General features: G+C 32.1%; 1 protein-coding gene across 7 annotated transcripts in view; it reads right to left on the minus strand.

Annotated features, from left to right (window-relative positions):
- LOC126880180 (RNA-binding protein 26) overlaps positions 1-21,827 on the minus strand; it is a 153,439-nt gene that overhangs the window by 114,072 nt on the left and 17,540 nt on the right. For all 7 annotated transcript variants that reach the window (XM_050643953.1, XM_050643952.1, XM_050643950.1 and 4 more), the window contains exons 2-4: positions 20,892-21,010; positions 17,300-17,565; positions 954-1,270 (exon numbers count right to left, since the gene is read on the minus strand). In XM_050643953.1, the coding sequence (XP_050499910.1) occupies positions 954-1,270; positions 17,300-17,565; positions 20,892-21,010 (702 nt within the window). The remainder of the gene's footprint in view (positions 1-953; positions 1,271-17,299; positions 17,566-20,891; positions 21,011-21,827) is intronic.

Genomic DNA, 21,827 nt, shown 5'->3' on the forward strand with positions numbered 1-21,827 from the left:
CCTATGAATAACACAATGCACAAGAATCGTTTATGGATTCGCATCTTTCGTCAATTTTAAGTAAGCATTCTTCTGGTCCAATTTCCCATATTATTAGGAGCATCATCAGCAGCACAATATTTTATATTTTTCTTTATGGTGCTTTCTAAGCTTTTACAGAACAACATTTCTTCAACAAATTGCCCTGTCTCAATATATCTTACGTAAGTTATCAATACTGCCTCACTGAATCTCAAATTTGATTTCTCCGTTTGTACTAAGAAATTTATTGTTTTCAGCTTTTCAACAAGTTGTTTTTTAAAATCTTCACCCATTTCGTCGATTCTTCTGGTAACAATATTGTTACTGAGTGGCGTAGTTTTTACATTTTTGTCATCTTTTTCAAGAACCGTTTGAAGAAATGCTGATATTGACGTTTTTATTAAATTCTCTCCCATATTGTGAAATAAAGATATAAAGATAGTGATGAATAAAGATATTTGATAACTCGCCTCAAGAATAAGATTATTACCTGAAGTATGAGCAGTTATTAGAGACTTAAATGTTTTTCACAAAAATCTAGCATTGCATTTAAATGGCCCATATCGTAAGGGTTAAAATCATGTCGAGCCCATATTCGAATTGCCCCCCTTAACAATCAAATTGCCCCCCTGTGAGGGGTGGGCCCCACGTTGGGAAACACTGAGCTAGATCCTTATAAACAATTTGTAACATTTTTTGACCACTCGGATCGAAATCCACCCTCGAAATTCGTAATCGGCAGCCAAAAATACGAAATACTTAGGTTTATCTATCAGAATTGAAAAGGCCACGGTAACCTAGCTGGTGCCTAAACTACACAGAATATTACTAAAAATACAGATCAAAATAATAAAAAGTTGCTCAATGAAGCAATTTAATCCAATATGACTAGAACCTCTTATAGATATTCAAATTACATAATATGTACTTACCTACTCCTATGTGTATGTCTAGGACTCCTAGATCTCGATCTGGCTCTTATAGGCGAAGGGGTTCGAGACAATCTTCTTCTATCATATCTTCTAGGGGGTGATTTATTTCTCCATATTCGTGGTCTCTCCGGCCGCTCTCTTTTTTCTCTGTCTATCCTATGTTGTTCTCGTTCTCTTTCGTTACGCTCTCTAGATTTCTCCCTGGATCTAGATCTTTTTGATCTGTCCCACGATCTTGATCGAGATCGTGTTCGATTCCTAGGAAGAGATGGGTGGCGGATAGGAGAACGTCTACGAACCGGGCGCTCCTCCCTCTCCTGTACAAGATAGGATGATAAAAGATATCATGAATAGCAAAAATAATTACTATATATTGTAATGATACTGTAATGATACTAAACACACCGGCAAAATTGAAGGAACACCTTAAAAATGGGGCATGTTTGATGTCTCGAATCTCCTAAACCAGTTGTCCGATTTGAGTGATTTTTTTAGTATGTTGTAGCCTTATTATTTAAGAATATCGGTGACACGGTGCACCTTGTGCAAAATATTCTTGGCTGTGAAGAGGCGATAGACTATGATGTAAAAGAATGGGTGCGACCTGATGATGATGTCCACAAGATACCCTACACGTCAGAGAAAACGGGCACCCCACAAAATTGGTCATATTTGATGTCTCGAATTTCCTAAACCTGTTGATTTAGTGATTTTTTTAATATGTTATAGCCTTATTCTTTAACAATATCGCTATAATAATATAGTTGCTAGACAGGTAAATGTCATTTTATACCGGGTGTAGCAATCATACCGGATTTTTTTCTTAAAAGTTTGAAACACCCTGTGGAGTATTCTAGCCTATATAAAATATTTAAATTAAAATTCAATTGTACCCCTAGGTTTTTTAACATTATCTTTTTTAATTCATTTGCTTATGTTGGATAATAAAAAAGTTGGGTACTTTAACAACTAGCCATGTTCTTCATCAATACATCCATCCATCCAATGGCACTACAGCCCAAATCGAGCCTTGGCCTCCTTCAACAAGCTTCTCCAATCATTTCGATTTACCGCTGTTCTTTTCCATGAACGCGTTCCCAGGAAGTTCCTGGCATCCTCATCGACTTCGTCTTCCCATCTCTTTTTAGGTCTTCCAAGAGGTCTTCTTCCCTGCATTCTTGCATTCAGCAATTTTCTGGGGATTCTATTCTCTTCATCAATACAGGGTGTTTCTAAATAAGTACGACAAACTTTAAGGGGTGTGTGTGTGTTGTGTTTTATTGGCACTGGTTTTCACCACCAACTGGCCAGTCAATTTCATAATGATTTTTTATACTATAACTTATGACTAACTCAGGGGAGTAATGTGTAGTGTGTGTGTTGAGTAAGTGTCTTGTTACTTTGCAAAGTCGACGTCATTGTCTTTGCAAAGAGACGCTAATTGTATCCGAACGTCTGCGGTCCCTCCGGTGAGTACCGATCCCACAAGGACAGAAACTATTTTCATTTATTAATTTATAATAAACAAACAATGTCTGACCCTGGTGAGATTCGAACTCACGACCATTCGGACCTTTCGATCCAAAGGTAGGCGCTCTTACCACTGAGCCACAGAGGGGGTTAACTTTAAGGGGTAATTCTGCATGAAAAAAGAATGACAGTTTACTTTATAAACATATGTCCGCAAATGCTTCTTTTACGAGATATGGGATGTTGGAATTTGTTCTTGCAAACTGACGATTTATTTATTGCTCTAAAACCGGTTGAGATATGCAAATGAAATGTGGTAGGTTTGAAGAGGTAGTTATTGCGCATTTTTGTATGGTATGGTATAGTATGGTATGGACAGAACAGAATGGCGTAGAAGGCTTGAGAAGGTCGAGGCTCTCTAAGGGCTGTAGCACCAAGATGATGATATTGCGCATTTTTTGGCATACAATTAAGAATTTTACATTCACTATTGGCGTGCATATGGGTATAAACATTTTAAATATAGCCCTTACGCACGCCAATGGTGAATATAACATTCTTAATTGTATGTCAAAAAATGCGCAGTAACTACCTCTAAAAACCTACCAAATTTCAATTGCATATCTCAACCGATTTTAGAGCAATAAATAAATCGTCAGTTTGCAAGAAAAAATTTAACGTCCCGTATCTCGGAAACGAAGCATTTGCGGACATATGTTTATAAAGTAAACTGTCATTTTTTTTAATGCAGAATTACCCCTTAAAGTTTGTCGCATTTATTTAGAAGCACCCTGTATTGATGGCTAGTTGTTAAATTACATAACTTTTTTATTATCCAACATAAGCAAATGAATAAAAAACGAGAATGTTAAGAAAACCTAAGGCTACAATTGAATTTTAATTTCAATATTTTATATAGGCTAGAATATTCCACAGGGTGTTCCAAACTTTAAGGAAAAAACACAGTATGATTGTTACACCCGGTATAAAATGACATTTACCTGTCTAGCAACAATATTATTACACAGATATTCTTAAATAATAAGGCTACAACATACTAAAAAAATCACTCAAATTGGACAACTGGTTTAGGAGATTCGAGACATCAAACATGTCCCATTTTTAAGGTGTTCCTTTAATTTTGCCGGTGTGTGTATATTATGCAGGGAAATCAGATTAACAAGGTTTAATTAAACATGAAGGTGTACAATCAAATAAATTGGTAAACATAATAGTACGTTCTTAACGGTAAAATATTGCAAGACCTCTAAATTCTAAAGAACCGCTCCGATTTAGAAGAAATTCTGCAAATAAGCTCATCTTATCCTTCTCTTCAAAAGTGATATGACTACAATGTGTGCTTTTTATTTTTAAGGGGTGAAAACTACCCTTTTTTACCAAAAATTAAAAACAGCCGATATAAGCGTTATTTAAATCTAAATTATGTGTAGGTACGTTAAATAGTATGTTAAATACCGGAATTTGATTGTTTCTCTCATATTGAAATGTATTTTATAGTTTATAACTATTTTTAAACCCTTAAAAACTACCCTCTAAATAAGAATTTGTATAAAAAATATTTTGTAACTTTAAATTAGGTAATGATGTATTTTGTAGTGATCTAAACTTTATTTTATGTTTGCAATTTAGTTTATTAAGTAGTTAATATTTTCAACCCTTATAAATTACCCCTACAAATAGATTTATTAGATCATTCACTCACGGTAAAATATTGCAAAACCTGTGAATTTTAAACAACCGCTTGGGTTGACATGAAATTTAGCATTCACATAGCTAATAAGTTAAGGAAAAAAAGTGATATAGTACCGATGTGTACTTTTGCCTTGGGGGTGAGTTTCGCCCCTTCTCGGGGGTGAAAAAATATGGGTCCAAAATAAGTCCGGAAATGCATAAACTGACTAATTCTAAGCAACTTTTGTTCTATAAAGTTTGTTCACTAAGTCAATACTTTTCAGTTATTTGCGAGTGAATATGTTCATTTTTCAACAAGAGAATCACGTTGTTAAACGGTTTTTCGCAAATAACTCAAAAAGTAATTATTTTATCGAAAAAATATTCCGAGCAGAAATACATACATACATACATACATAATCGGTTGCCGCTTTTACCATTATGTGTCGGGGATAGTGCCGAGCAGAAATATAGATTATGAAAAACTGAAAAAATCTGTGTATGTATGAAGTTTGGAGACCTAGTAGAACCAGAGTCGTAGCTAATGAAGTTCCAAGATACGGGGTGTTGAGATTTCTCTTACAAAGTGAAGATTTAATGATTGCTCTAAAACCGGTTGAGATATGCAAATGAAATTTGGTGGGTTTTAAGAGGTAGTTATTACGCATTTATTGACAGACTTACTATTAAGAATTTTATATTCACCATTGGCGCGCATACGGGTACTAGTCTGAATTAAAAAAAAATAGTACTTCACTGAGGTATTTCAAATTAAAAAGCATTTTTGAGTTACTTATTTAATTTATGACAGAAAATATATCTTCCCTTTTTTTCATACGATGCGCCTTTTTCATGAAAAAAAAAATACTTATATCAACGCTTAAAAAGTATTCGACATAAGTTTCAATATAGTTTTTTAACGATAACTTCTGTAATTTTCAAGATATTTCTTTGTTCCAAAGCTTATTTTATGGGTAATTATAAGTGCTAAAAGTATTCAGAAGCTCGACTTTCTGGAGGTATTTGATTTTTAAAGCATGCGATTCAAAGATCTTAGAAAACTGCTTCTCACACTTACGTGCAAACTTAAAATATAAATATCTCACTCAGTGTTTACCATAGAGACATTGAAAAAACTGAATAAGTTTTAGTATAAAAAATACTACATTTTAGTATTGATATATATTTTTCAGATTTCTTTTAGTTTTCAAGTAATTTTGGAAAAATGGAAAACATTTATAAAATATTAAAAAATAATTTAATACTAAATTGAAATTGTTTTCAAACCTAAACACTTTAAACTGGTTAAAATCTCAGAACGCGTAGTCAGGCTATAAATAAACCTAATTGTGTATGGAATAATGTTAATTTTTATTTTTGTGGAAAATTCACCAATTTAAGTAATTATTCTTTTGATTTTTCAACGACATAATCGTTTTGTTTTTGTAATAACTCAGCCATTTTTTATCCAAATCACTTTTATCATAGCACCTTTTAAAGGTATCAGTAAAATATTTAAAAGATGTCTCCATAATTTTTTTCTAAAAATCTCTATTTCTTGCGTTATTTAATGATAAAATGTTTGATTCAAGGTTAATTCGAAAAAACCCCGATTTTAAGTAGGCTGTAACTTAGGTTGTGTTATTGCTATAATAATTTAAAGAACACCACTCCATTCACTAATTTAATAGGTTTCTTTTTGATTATAATGACTCTTTCGTAAAAATGGATAATTTTAGAGATATTTTTCAAAATCCACTCAAAAACATGCATTTTTCATGTAGGAAATCATCAATTTCGATCGTGAATAACTTGCTAAATATCAATTTACCGAAAAAGTCGTATTAGCCCGATCAAAGAACAATCTGACCTCAAAAAAAATAAAGGAAGAATGAAAATTTGGGAACAGGTAGTTGAAATTGTCTATTATTTTATAAAAAAAAGTTTACAATTCTACACCCCCTCCATTTTACAAAAATAGGGAAATAAGAGTTGGTTTTTCATTAAAAGTGCTGTATTTCGAAAAATAAGGCAATAATAACAAAAAATTTTATTTAAAAATCATCAAGGTACTTTTATCCTAACATTTTGACTAAAAACTTTGTTTGCATCTTGATTCGTTTCTAACCTATAGCCCTTTTTAAAGTACTTAACAGGGGCGCTTATTTGAATTGCGCGCGCAACAAAAATGTCAGATTTTAAAATTAACTAACTTTTAAAACGATAATTTGGGGCATTTATCAAACAATAAAATGTACGAAAAAAACACAATACCTTTAGAAAAATATCAATTTTAACGTGAATATATTTTCATTGTGAATTACAAATTATTTAATTTAGAAAAATATGTTTTAAAATATACTAATACAAGTTTTGAGAGCAACACATATTTTTTGTCACAAAAATTTACATAATCATTTAAATTAAAATTCCTTTTAGATTTACGTTTTAAGATGGCTAATTAACATTTGGATTTAAAATTGCACAACGTTACTTTAAAGGATAAAAATTTGTATGGCGATAAAAAATGGATATTTTTTTGATTTTTATTTTAAGCCAATTTTCAAGATTTCAATCAATAATATCTTTGTTGAAAATTCATAAAAAACTTTAAAAATATGCTTGTAGGTACTTGAAAATGTACTCTTTCGAAAGCGATATCCATTTTTCTTATGCATAGAATACTTTTTAAATAAGGCTCACTTATTATAAACAACTACAAAAAAATGTCATGTTTTAATAAAATCGATGCCATTCTTTTCTGAAAGCCTTTTTTTTAAATGAAAATATGGGAACATATTAAAAAAGGCTTGAATAACATATTACATATATATACAATAGGCCTATTGCAAAGATAAAAATATATGGGGCACGTAAACACAGGTGAAAAAATTGCTTACAAGAGAAAACGGCGCGCTTCCTAAACACAGTTGACTGAGTAGACGAACATAACCTAAAAAATTGGAGAAATATTCACGCTGCAATGTTTTGTTATCGTTTTCGGCTGTCTTTTGAATTTATAACTTATTATCAATAAAAGTGATCTGTTTGTTATAAAATAATTGTGTAAATATTTACAATGAGTGCGAACAGTGAAACAAATAATAATAATTCTTGTTTTATTTGTGAAAAACATTTAGAATGTGATAACGAAAAATTGTAATTGTCAAAGTGGAATTGAAACATTAAAAAGTGTAAGTTAAGAAAGAAATGATGATAGACACAAAATGCTTTTGGACTGTGATGAAATTAGAATGTAAATAGACAAAAATATGTATTAAAAAAAAAAGGAGAAACGTTTTCATGCTGCATGCGGAAGTTGTCAAACTGGTAATAATAGTTTAGATGGTAGCTGCCAAGAGACCCAAAATTATGATTTTACAGTTGATTCTATTATAAATGAAGTTGATTCAGACACAAATTTTACATCAGACGAAGATGAAAATGAACTTTGAATAATTTAGATTAATTAATTAAATGTAAACAGTGACGATCCAGTTCGATATACAATAAACGATTTTTCATTGCACCTTTTATCATTTTAGTACTTCATACTCATTTGATCCTTTATAACTTAGGAGGCAACATCAGCGAGCGAAAAACGCGTTCCAAGATTGCAACTTTAATTTTGAATATTCTGTAGAGATATCTGGCACATATATTCGCAATATAGTAAAGAATTGTGGTACTGAGCCCAATTTAAGAAACATGTTAGTATGTAGAAATTACTCTAAAATTAAATTAAATATAAAAAACGAGTCTGTGCCGCTTTAAGAAGAACAAAAAAATACAGTTTTTTCAAACAAACTTTTTTATCCCATGTCTAGATTTTGTGTCACAATGAAATTACTAAAAAACGATTATCTATAACAAGAAATCGAACTTGACTGACATGGCAACATTTAGCGCGTCTATGAGTATAATAATTATTGTTATCACAATTATGTGCCTTTGTTTCTGATAGTATAGTGTATAGTGTCACTGACGCTGTAGTACTGCCGACACACTGTTGCCGCACTGTTGAAAGTTCGGAGAACTATCGAAAAAAATATTGACGCGCTGATGTAGCCTCTTAATAGAGTACATTTATTTTTAATTAAGTTAATTTAATTTTTAAATGAACTTTAGAAAACCTAATAAATATTTAGTAAAAGAAATATTTTTTTGAGAAATTTTGATATATTTTCATTTTATAGGTTTATATTGAAATAATTAACTTAATACAAGTATGTACTTTAAAATTATAGTTTTTCAAATTATTAACTTAATTCAAAAACAAAATAATATAGGATACGTGCACGCGCATGTAATTCGTTCAGGTAAGTACATACTTACAAGAAAAACCAAAGTTTCAGTTCTTTTTCCAAAAATTCAAAAAAAAATTTCCAAAATTTTTCCACTGGCCGTAAATTTTTGGAAAATGTTAACCTCAAGCCCTTAATAGATCTGTAAATAGTGTGTTCACCAATTTTCAGATTAATTGATACAAAACTAACCGAATAAGACCGTTTTAAAAAATTTTGGTTTTCAACCCTTATTAAAAATAGGCTATATCTCATAAAATAATCGAGATCTAAAAAAAAATTTAAAGACCAATCTTTAAGGTTAAATCCCTCTGATGACTATTTTATTTTTCACTGTTACATTTTATTTTATTATTTTATTATTTTTAAAATACAGCACTTTTAATGAAAAACCAACCCTTATTTCCCTATTTCTGTAAAATGGAGACGGTTTAGAATTGTAAACTTTTTCTTATATAATAATAGACAATTTCAACTACCTATTCCCAAATTTTCATCCTTCCTTTAATTTTTTTGAGGTTTTTGTAAAGTTTTGTGTTCCTTGATCGGGCTATATATAAGATTTTTTACTCAGAATTGAACTATCTATCAATTTCCGAGGTTATTTTGAGGTTAAATATTTCCACCCCCGAGAAGGGGTGGTACCCACCCCCAGAGCAAAAGCACACATCGGCACAATATCACTTTTTTTCTTTGACATATTGGATAAGCATGTAAAGGAAGGCAAATATACAGAACAAAGAAAGATACGCCATCACAAAACTGAAAGATAAGCCCTATCGTGAACTTGTGAAAGAGTTAAGGAAAAAACTAAGAGAAAGAGATGTCTTCATAAACAAGGTTAGACAAACTAACTAAAACTTTCATCCAAGGATGTGTTTTGGTGGCATGTGCATAGAGAACAATGTCTGCCGAGATGATTGAAGTTTTCACTGGGTTTATTCCCTTGCAAGTGCTAGTGAAGGAAAGGGGAAGGGTATACTAAAGAAGAAATGAAGATATATCAAGAGAACGTTTCAAAAAAAGAAGGAATGAAGAGATCCATTACGGTATGGCAAGAGGAAGAGGACGAGATCAGAAGGCTGGCCCAGTGGACGAAGTCACTGATTCCTAATCTGAGAAGATGGATGGACTCCGGGGCATAGGCAAGATGCTCACAGGACATGGTGGTTTCAGGGCATATCTTTACAGATTTGGAAAAACAGAAAGTGACAAATGCTTGTACTGTGTGACATCAGACACTGTCTCACATCCTCTGTTAGTATGTGACAGATGAATAGCCGAGAGAAGCCTGCTTGAGAGAGAGAGTTAGAAAGTAGGGTGCAATCAATAATGGAGCCGATAGAGATGTTTAGGTCTTCAGATAAGTGGAGAGCAGTTCAGTGATATGTGAAGAGAACGTTGGAGAGAAAGGAACAGGAAGAAAGGTGACCCGAAGTGAGGCAGTATGCTCAGGAGCAAATAAAAAGATAAGGTAGAATGGGAGGCGGCGAGATAGAACATGAACAAAGACGACCAGAACTTCCAATTAATTTGTTACCCTTTCATTAAACTCTCAGGCAAAAAATCAGACTGCTATTTATCACCTGTCATAATTCCTGTCATTTAACATGTTCTACGTGTCGGACTTATTAAAATACCCGGTTGGTGATAAATACCAGTCTAATTTTTGCATGGGAGTTTATTGAAAAGGAAACAGATCAATTGGAAGTTCTGTCCGACAAAATACATGTGTAGTATTATATATAATATCACCCTGTACAAAAAGATGTTTTTATTCAAAGTTAATAACCAAAGTAAATAATATAAGCGATCGCCCATGACCGAGGCCGCGCGTGATGTTGAAATAGTTTATTCTATATAAAAGTGAATGTCCCATGATATAGATATTATTATTGTACTCAGAATTTAGTTAATGTAAGGTAGGTCGTTACCGTTATATGTAAACACGGTTAAACACAAGTTTTCATTAATTTGGCCATAGAAGGCATTAACATCACACATTTCCTTACATGGCGACCTTTGCGAAATAGGCTTTTGTGAGCAGTAAGATGGTAACAACAAATTGGAAAAAGCGGCGGAAAATGGACCAGGACCCAGGAACCGAACAGGAGCCCAGTGAAAAAGACACAAGTGTTAAAATGTAAGTAAGAAATTTAGTCTATCTTTATTAAAAATGCTTCCCTCGTTCTTTATATATTATTATTGAACATTGAATATTTGAACATTGGAACTCGATAGCAAGAGTTTTATTGAATTTTGAATTTTTATTGAATTTATTTGAAAATTTCTATTCGATTTAGATTTTTTGGTATGGTTATTTTTGAATTTTTTTAAAGAATATCTATCGAATTTTGAAATATGAACCGATTTTGAATATTTTTATTTAACTTCTGCATATGCTATTATTGAATTTTTAGCCAGTTGTTTTATTATTGATCTTTTAGATACATTTTCATCGATTTTGTGTTAAATTTTGAATCTGAATTAATAATTTTTTGTGTGATAAAAAATGATATATTATAAATGATTTTTTTTAATGATTAGTGATGACATACGTTGATATAAGAGCTTTAAGACAAACATTGGTATAAGCAGGTGTCATATTTTTAACGAACCGACCAGATGAGTCGAGATAAGGAATTTGGAGAAGAACTATACAGATTAGAAGAAGAACTAACAATATTATAAGCTGAATATTATGAGGCAATTTGAGACAATAAGAAACCCACTGCTCTTGTCAAATTAGGAAGGTACTAAGTGATTTATAGAAGCTTGAAAGCTTATTAGAGACCCACTCTGTGTTATGAAGGGTACCTATTTTATTCATGATTATTCGTGATTAAACAACGGATTCAAAGCAAGAGATTGAGGTTGTGAAATATGTAGAAGAATTTGATCTATGCAACGAAGGTATACCCGCTTTTATTTAGATAAAATGCAGAGGTTTCGTGGCTAGCATTGAGTATTATGATTGTTATATGGAATATGTAGAAAAATTGAAACTGTCCTCTCGAGTAAAGCCACTTTGACTAGTCGAACCAAGGATAGGTAAAGGAAGTGATTATTATGGTGTTATATTATGAAATGATATATTGATGATTAAATGACAAATGATTGTTATATGAAGATGAACTATGTACACTGTAGATGTGCTATGATATGAAGAAAAATGAAGAAATATATAGTTGTAGTACCAGACAAGAAGAAGAAGAGAAAAAAAAGAGAATTTTTAGTAAAATATGTAGGAAAATTGGAAGAAGAGACATAAAAATTGTCAGAAAACAAGCAAAATTAAGAAGATACTAATCAAATAAGTAGCTATTTAATCAATGAATTATATTTAAGAATTAAGCTTGAATTTTTTTTGAAATCTCTAAAGTAACGTAAATTATAAATGACTTAAATTTTAAATGTAGATAATGAATTCAGGTTAAATTTTCGCGAAAAATAATGGAAGTGTTTGAATTAAGGATAGACAATATCTTACAGTGTTAGTTACCTTAGTGTTAGTATTAGAAAAAAAGAACCCGAAAAGAAATTTTCTTTAAACTTTATATCCTAATAGACATTTATTAATATTTATTCTAGCAAGAGACATTATTTTTTTTATTATTAAGTATTATAAAAGAAGGGACGAATAATAATTAACCAAAAGACTGAAATAGGAATTAATAAAGTAACTTTAAATTTATTTTTAAATAGGCAGCAAATAACAAAGATATTTATAACTTAAGGGGGCTACAGAATAGAGTTATTGAAATTGAACCTCCCCGAACAACCAAAAATCGCATAATACAATGCATGAGATGCCAATCGTACGGTCACTCCAAGTCATATTGCAATAAACCATTTGTATGCGTCAAATGCGGAGGAGCCCACAATACCACAACTTGTAAGAAGACTAGAGAAACTCCAGCAAAATGTGCATTATGTGGTGGGGATCACCCCGCAAATTATAAAGGATGTGAACATTCCCAAAAAATTTATAATATTAATAACAGGTATCATAACAGAGGAAACGTATTAAATCCAGCAATAAATCAAATACATACACAACCCAGAATATATACACAACCCAGGATTCAGAATCAGTATGAAAGTTACGCTCAAGCTGCAGCAAATAATCAGAACAATAACGAAGATACAGCGAGTATACTTACCAAATTTCTAGAAGAGTTTAAAAATTTATTTAACCAGCTAATGCAACAAAACAGTATGGTGCTCAACATGATTTCCATGCTAGTAAATAAAGTAAACTAACAATGTCTAAGTTCATAAGAATTGCCCAATGGAATGCCAATGGTCTTCCTAATCATAAAGAAGATATAAAACTATTTCTGGAACAAAATTTCATTGACATACTACTAGTAAGTGAAACCCATTTTACAGACAGAACCTACTTCAAGATACCTCAGTATAAATTATATTACACAAATCACCCAGATGGTACAGCCCACGGAGGTTCAGCCATATTGATAAGAGAAACTATAAAACATTATGAAATGCTAAAATACGAAACAAATCACATTCAAGCAACATCGATAAAAATACAAACTCTTCCATATGATATAACTGTCACAGCAATTTATTGTCCGCCCAGGCATAGACTTACAAAAGAAGATCTTCTACCCTTTTTCGAAACTCTAGGGCCAAAATTTATAGCAGGTGGAGATTACAACTGTAAACATACGCTATGGGGTTCACGCCTAACAACCACCAAAGGCAGAGAGCTAGCAAAAGTTATCCAGGATAAAAGTTACTCATTCCTATCGACGAGATCACCGACATATTGGCCAACCGATCCAAATAAAACACCAGACCTATTGGATTTCTTTATTACAAACGGAATATCTCAATCATATACAGATGTAGTACCAAGTTTTGATTTATCATCAGATCATAGTCCCATAATTGCCACAATTAGCACAACGGTGATAATCAAAAAACCAACACCTCGACTGCATAACTTCAAAACAAACTGGGACACATACCGGCTAATCATAGAACAGGAAGTAAATCTACTAGTGAGATTGCAAACTCCCGAACAAATAGAAACAGAAACTAATAATCTAATCAACTTACTTCAAAATGCTGCCAAACAGTCTACCCCTCAACCTGGACAAAAAAAATTTTCAACCAACATTCCTCTTGAAATAAAAAGACTAGTAGCAGAAAAACGAAAAGCTAGATAAATTTGGCAAAGAACTCACAGACCAGACGACAGGACAATTTATAATAACAAAACAAGAAACTTAAAAACAGCTCTAGAACAGATGAGAAACAACTCATTTGAAAACTATGTATCAAACCTTTCGCGTCAAGATAACTTTATCTGGAAACCAATCAAAAACAAAAATAAACCAATAAATACTTCACCTCCAATTCGGAAAAACTCATTACCACCAGGACCATGGGCAAAAAGCAACAAAGAAAAAGCTGATTTATTTGCTGAACATCTAACTGAAGTCTTCAAGCCACACGACAATGACCAAGTACAAGAAGTAGAGCAGGAACTAGCCTTACCAATTAATCAACGAGAGCGACTAACTTTAATTACACCGAAGGAGATCAAAGATGAAATTAATCATTTGAATGAAAAGAAGGCACCAGGCACTGATCTCATAACAGCAACAATGCTAAAACAACTTCCTAAAAAAGGTATAATGAAGTTATTGTACATATTAAATGCAATCTTAAGACTTCATTATTGGCCTATATCACTAAAAATTGCCCAAGTAATTATGATACCGAAACCTGGTAAAGCTTTAACGGATGTTTCATCATACCGCCCAATAAGTCTACTGCCAATAATGTCAAAACTTCTTGAAAAGCTGTTACTTAAAAGAATTATGAGCGACCTAGAATTCCAAAACTGGATCCCAGAACACCAATTTGGATTCCGGCAAGGTCATTCTACAGTGCAACAATGCCATCGCATATCAAATGTAATTAATAGAGCTTTGGACAATAAACAGTATTGCACAGCAGCCTTTCTGGACATCAGCCAAGCATTTGATAAGGTATGGCACCCAGGATTACTTTATAAAATCAAAAAATCCCTACCCAACAAATACTTTGACTTATTAAAATCATATCTAAATCACAGAGAATTTGAAACTAAAGTGGAGGATGAACTGTCAAACCGTAACAAAATTCAATCAGGAGTCCCACAAGGTAGTATATTGGGTCCACTTCTTTATGTACTGTACACATCCGATTTACCAACCTCTCTACAAACCACCATTGGAACTTTCGCTGATGACACAGCAATATTTGCAACTGAAGAGGATCCAAGAGCTGCAGTATTAAAACTTCAAGAACACCTAGACCAAATTGGACAGTGGTTAAAGAAATGGAAGATAAAAGCTAACGAAACTAAGTCAACACATATAATTTTCACACTAAGGAAAGACCAATGCCCAAATATTAGCCTTAATCAAGTCAACATACCACAACAGAACATCGTCAAATACCTGGGGCTTCATCTTGCTTCTAAATTAAACTGGAAACAACACATTTTAAAGAAGAAGAAACAAATTGAGTTGAGAGTGAAAGAAATTAATTGGCTTATAGGTAGAAAATCTCGACTCTCAATTGAGAACAAACTGCTGATTTATAAAACAGTCATCAAACCTATTCGCGGTGTGCAAGTACTTGGAAAGGGAAACGAGAAACGACCGTGCGCGAGTCGCGGAGAAATATTGCAACTATCTTAAATAATTCATATTGTCAATTGAAATTGTCAAATTGACGTATATTTCATACCTTCTGTCATTGACTTAGAAAAATTATATATTGCTCCACAATATTGATATGATATGCAATTATTATATAAAGGTAAATTTAATTAATTGTATTTTGCTTGCAATACTGCATTTTAATAACGGATTTTATTTACTACATACAATTGTTTACGTTTGCTAAACATAACCTGCATCTTATTTTTTTCTTCTTATTATTTTTTTGGACTATGGTCTTGACAATTATCCAGCAACCAGGACTAATATAATTGGCCAATATAATTAAAAGTGCGAATAAAAGTACAGAGCGTAGAAATAGAGGTCGCTTTGCCGAACTTGCACGGTCCCAATATGGACGTACGGTATAGAACTATGGAGTTGTGCCAGCAAATCAAACACAAAAATTATCCAAAGAACTCAATCAAAAATTCTACGCACCATCGCAAATGCCCCGTGGTACATTTCCAACCAAACCCTTCATACAGACCTAAACATCCCGTTAGTCAGCACAGTAATTCAAGAAAGAGCCAACAGACATCACGAGAAATTGGAAGACCACCCCAACCAATTAATATTACCATTACTACAGCCACTAAACAACAGAAGATTGCGAAGATTATGGCCCATAGATCTTCGCTGAAACTGAGGTGAAACCGCTGGGTGATGTACCTCATAACGCCATTTTAGTGTACAATAATACATTGATATATATGTTATTGTACTTGTTATCAAATTAGCTTATAGAATATGTAATTCTGATTGTTAATAAATGCTTACAAAAAAAAAAAAAAAAAAAAAAAAAAAAAAAAAAAAAAAAAAAACTTTAAATTTTTACTAAGAAGTTTAGGTAATATTAAGTTTAGTTAAATTTGGAAATATTATTAGTTAGATTCAAAATATTATATAATTATTCACTGCTTATATGACGTAAATTAGTGTAGTACACTAAAAAGACTAAAGACTAGGTTAAAAATTAGGATAAGTTTTATTCATTGTTTTACGAAAGTGAATTAGTAAACGAAAAAAATACTAAAAGACACGAAGGAATAGTACGTGATTTAGTGACAGTTACTTATAAACAATTATTTTTAGTTTTTATAAAATACCAATTTAGTAAAGGGAAAATATGAACTTTTGTGTATAATAGGATTTTTGTTTAAGTGTCTTATAGCGGCCGATATAGGACCTTAACTATATAAGTGATATAAGGTCTTAAAAGGCGATGATGTATATATTTTATTTTAAAACACGGAGAGAAATATGTAATTTCAACAAAGGGGAGAGATGTAGTATTATAATATCACCCTGTACAAAAAGATGTTTTTATTGAAAGTTAATAACCAATGTAAATAATATAAGCGATCGCCCATGACCGAGGCCGCGCGTGATGTTGAAATAGTTTATTCTATATAAAAGTGAATGTCCCATGATATAGATATTATTATTGTACTCAGTATTTAGTTAATGTAAGGTAGGTCGTTACCGTTATATGTAATCACGTTGTTATGGTTAGTCATTGATGGAGATGATTGTAAATATAATGCATCTGAACCAAGAAAGAGAATTTTAATTAATTTGGACCTAGAAGGCATTAACATCACACATTTCCTTACACATGGGACGTTTTCGAAGTCTGACGTTCCAAATTTTTAATCTGATCTACAATTAAAACTTCCCCTGTTCCAGTGTTCCCATACATCGAAGTTTGTCCGACGAGACACCGTTAAGCTATTAACAAATTTTCAGCTTGCTATTAATCAACTTTTTTTGGTACACGGAATCCAGACCTAAACGCAGTAGCATTGAGAAAGGGCAAAAATGCGTGAGAATTGTGCTTGAATGAGAGATCAGATGAATGCTTTGCTGACGTTGCGTCTCAATCTGGCAGACCGGCAGGAAATTCATGGTTGAGGAGTGTTTTTTTACCAAGTAGGTCTCTAGCATTGACAGCAATGGTGTCCGAACAACCCTTGCGTGCAGTCTACAATGGAAGTGACTAGAGGATCTATTATTATATGCACTTTTAAGTTTTTCAATTGATTGTATTTGTAAAAAGGGTATCTATATAAGACGTGAAAGTAAAAAAAAAATTAAATAAATTAAAATGTAACTTAGTTTTAAGTTGTTTTCAACTTACCACGTCAGAATTTTTTCTAGCTTCCCTATCTCTTTTAGCTTCAAGATCCCTTTTAACTTCCAGATCCTTTTTCGCGTTTCCATTTAATGCTTCCTTAGGACTGAGTTCTCCAGGTGGTACTATAATTTTGGTCTCCTTGGGTACTTCTTTACTATTTGTTTTAATGGTATTAGGATTAGGTGGATTAGTATTTGGTATCACTGGAACATTTAAGTAGTCTTTGGTGGTTAGTGTTTGAAACACCAAGTCCACAAATGATTTAGTGTCTGAAAAATAAATCAGTATAATTAGAAAAATAATTAGTTCCAGTTCTTAAAGAGGAATAGTAATAATAGTTATTCAATATCTGAATAACTATCAAACTTGCCTAATAACTATTAAAATCAAAATTGCCTTCAAGATGTTGGCATGTCCAAATTTAAGGTAAAACTTCTCTATCTGGTAACATTATTTCCTAGCCTATTACAGGGTAGACTGGCCTGATAATAAGTATTATATCACTACACAAATTCAAGCATACCTAATTTTTAAAATATACAGTAAGGACATTTAGGTTGGAAATGTTGGAATAAATTTATTTTCTCGAGAATGGGTGATTTTGGAGATAAATCCCGAAACAGGTCATTTTTTATGTTTAAATTACGATTTTTTGGCATTTATATCATACCAGTGAAATCATCCTTCTGAGCGTGATGACATAGTCGATCATTTTTTTTAATGAGAATAGAGGTGTGATAGCTCATTTGAAAGATTATTTAATTCTCTATTCAGTAATATAAACATTAACATAATTATTTATACAGGGTGTCCAAAATTTATTTAATTAAAAATACATTTAACTGCTGTCAAAAAACAGAAAAAGATGTTTATTTGACAAAAAAAATATTGTTTTTCGCTTAAGGACACCTGAAGTCCCATTTACCAACAATGTTAACATTATGTCACATAGCTCTGTAACCGAAGCACTTAGAGACCTATTTTTTTATTTTGAAACTAGATGTATTGTTTAGTGCCGCGTAGATTTTTGTAAAGTTATAGTGACAGAAACATTGATTTAAAATTTTTTTAAAAACTCTTACAAAAAAACCCAAAAGATCAGATTTTATTTTTTATTTTACTTGTTTTTGTACATTTTTCAACAAAACTTTACGCGGCACTTGATATTATCTATCTACAACTACTGTAAAAATTTGAAACTTCTATCATCTAAGGATCCAGAGATATTTGACATCAAAAGTTGAAAATCTAGTATGTATTCGGGAAATCGCAAAAACATAAAACACTCAATAGGCTATAAAGTTACCAGTAGACGGTAAGTTGAGTGCGGACGTTCAGAAAACAAATAATTTTGTAACCATGGATATTTTATAATATGTGTTATATTATCCTTGGAAAGAGAATAGTCCTGTCGCCAGGGGGTGTACAACGGCCTCCTTTATTCAGATGGACTTACCCAAGTTTTTTTCATGTATTTTGACCCGTAGAATACGAATTTTTTGGGTAACAGTTGATCCGGATGTCGATAAGATTGTTATTGACCAAGAACTTGAGGAATTACATAACCGCGATCTCTCGCAAAACAAAACATTTTTTGGTATTTTTTGGGTCATTCTAAGCAAAACATGTTTCTACAATTTTTTTCGTAGGATGGCTAGTTTTCGAGATAACCGCGGTTGAACTTTCAAAAAATCGAAAAATTGCAATTTTTGAACCCGAATAACTTTTGATTAAAAAATAAAATAGCCAGTCTGCTTACCGCATTTGAAAGTTTAAGTCAAATTATATCGGTTTTAATTATTTGCATTGCTAAAAATTTATTTTTTTATTGTTTAACAAAGCTATTGGGACCGTGCAAGTTCGGCAAAGTGACCTCTATTTCTACGCTCTGTACTTTTATTCGCACTTTTAATTATATTGGCCAATTATATTAGTCCTGGTTGCTGGATAATTGTCAAGACCATAGTCCAAAAAAATAATAAGAAGAAAAAAATAAGATGCAGGTTATGTTTAGCAAACGTAAACAATTGTATGTAGTAAATAAAATCCGTTATTAAAATGCAGTACTGCAAGCAAAATACAATTAATTAAATTTACCTTTATATAATAATTGCATATCATATCAATATTGTGGAGCAATATATAATTTTTCTGAGTCAATGACAGAAGGTATGAAATATACGTCAATTTGACAATTTCAATTGACAATATGAATTATTTAAGATAGTTGCAATATTTCTCCGCGACTCGCGCACGGTCGTTTCTCGTTTCCCTTTCCAAGTACTTGCACACCGCGAATAAACACATAGTGTTTCCCGTGCCTTTACATGCATTTTAACGCATGCTACATAGAAATAGCCTCGATTGCACTAGTACCTATTCTACCTACTCGTTAGATTTTAAATGAGAAATCATAGAAAACATCACTCACGCACTAGGTGTTTGTAGCTTTGTTTAACAATAACACAATAAATTTTTAGCAAAATGCAAATAATCAAAACTGATATAATTTGACTTGAACTTTCAAAGGCGCTAAGCAGAATTGCTATTTTATTTTTTAATCAAAAGTTATTCGGGTTTAAAAATTGCAGTTTTTCGATTTTTTGAAAGTTCAACCGCGTTTATCTCGAAAACTGAGCATCCTACGGGAAAACTTGTTAGAACATTTTTTACTTAGAATGACCCAAAAAATACAAAAAAATGTTTTGTTTTGTGAGAAACCTCTGTTATGTAATTCCTCAAGTTCTTGGTCAATAACAACCTTATCGACATCCGGATCAACTGTTACCCAAAAAATTCGTATTCTACGGGTCAAAATACATGAAAAAAACTTGGGTAAGTCCATCTGAATAAAGGAGGCCGTTGTACCCCCCCTGGCGACAGGACTAGAAGATTTCAGGGAATAATTTTCAATCATAACCCCAAAAAATTTAAAAAATTCAATATTTGGACTTTGACTGCCCTTAAACTCAAGTTAAAGCTGCCACCCACCTGCCTCTTGGTAGTGTAAACATTTAATTTAAGCGAAAAGCAATGTTTATTTTTCAAATAAACATTTTTTTTGTTTTCCGACAGCGGTAAAATAAATTTTGAATTGAATAAATTACATACATTCTTCTTTTTGTATCAATTAATTTAATTTAAAAAGAATTTTTGGACACCCTATATAAATAATTATGTTAATGTTTATATTACTGAATAGAGAATTGAATAACCTTCCGAATGAGTTATCATATGACCCCTATTCTCATTGAAAAAAATAATCAATTATGTCATCACGCTCAGGTGGATGACGTCACTAGTATGATATATATGTGCCAAATCGTAGTTTAAAAATAAAAATTGACCTGTTTCGGGATTCATCTCCAAAATCACCCATTCTCGAGAAAATATACCTATTCCAACCCAAACGTCCTCTCACTGTATATACTGTCATAATGTGCTAACCATCAATTCATCATAAGTAAAACAGTTTCCAATTATATAATTATATAGCTTTGGATGTTTGCTGATCTTTTATAATATATAGAAAATAATGTTTAAATTCTTTGTGATTAAACAACTAAAACTAAAAACTTATATACATAATAATTACCTTCCTCAAGAAAAACATCTAACTGCTCAATCATACTTTTTCTGAGTTCATCTTCCGTTTTGTCCTTTTTTATCAATGCAATGATATATTTCGCCAAAGCAGCTGGATCTGCTTGACACCTGAAAATTGAATTTATAAAAGAATGTTATAGGCCTTGGGCCCGCATATACAATTATTATTTATGACCACACCGTTGAAACTTTTTGTACTTGTTATTTGGGTGGAGTCGGACAAATTTTGAGCTTGGCGCATTATGGTAGTGGGGCGTTTGTCTGTCAAGCGGTGACGAAGTTGTCAATTTTATGCAAGAAAAAAATTTATTACCACATTGGTCATTCTATTTTAATCAATGGATTTTATCATATAAACAACGAAAACAATTTTGTCGGACAAAAATATTGGGGCATATGACGCGTCGGACACGCTAAATATGTCAAATTTATGAAAATAATAAATTTATTACCACATCGATAATTTTAACGGTATCTATCATAAAACCTTTTTACAATAATGTGGTAACCTTGTCGGACAATTTTCACGGGGCATATGCGCAGTCGGACGCGCCGAATATGTCAATTTCCTGAAAATTTTTTATTTATTACCACAGATGTCATTTTTATTTTGTACTGTTCTTTTACATTTGTAACGCATATTGGATCACTTGTCGGACAAAAATAATGGGGCGTTTTGGTACAATTAAAAGAAAAACTAATTTTTATGCATACAGGGTGTTTGGTAAAGAATGGGCCATAGCTTAACCTCAGGGTCCTGAGGTTAAAATAGGCCGATTTAAGCTAACTTACCTTAGTACAAAGTTTATAATAGCCGAGATACAGGGTGTCAAAATCAAACTTTTTTTTTATTTATTATTGAATATTTCCTGATAGGTATGAGATAACAACATGAAATTTTATATCTGGGGGTTTCTTGAGTCGA

This window comes from Diabrotica virgifera, chromosome 2, assembly GCF_917563875.1.
Source record: "Diabrotica virgifera virgifera chromosome 2, PGI_DIABVI_V3a".
Lineage (NCBI taxonomy): Eukaryota > Metazoa > Arthropoda > Insecta > Coleoptera > Chrysomelidae > Diabrotica > Diabrotica virgifera.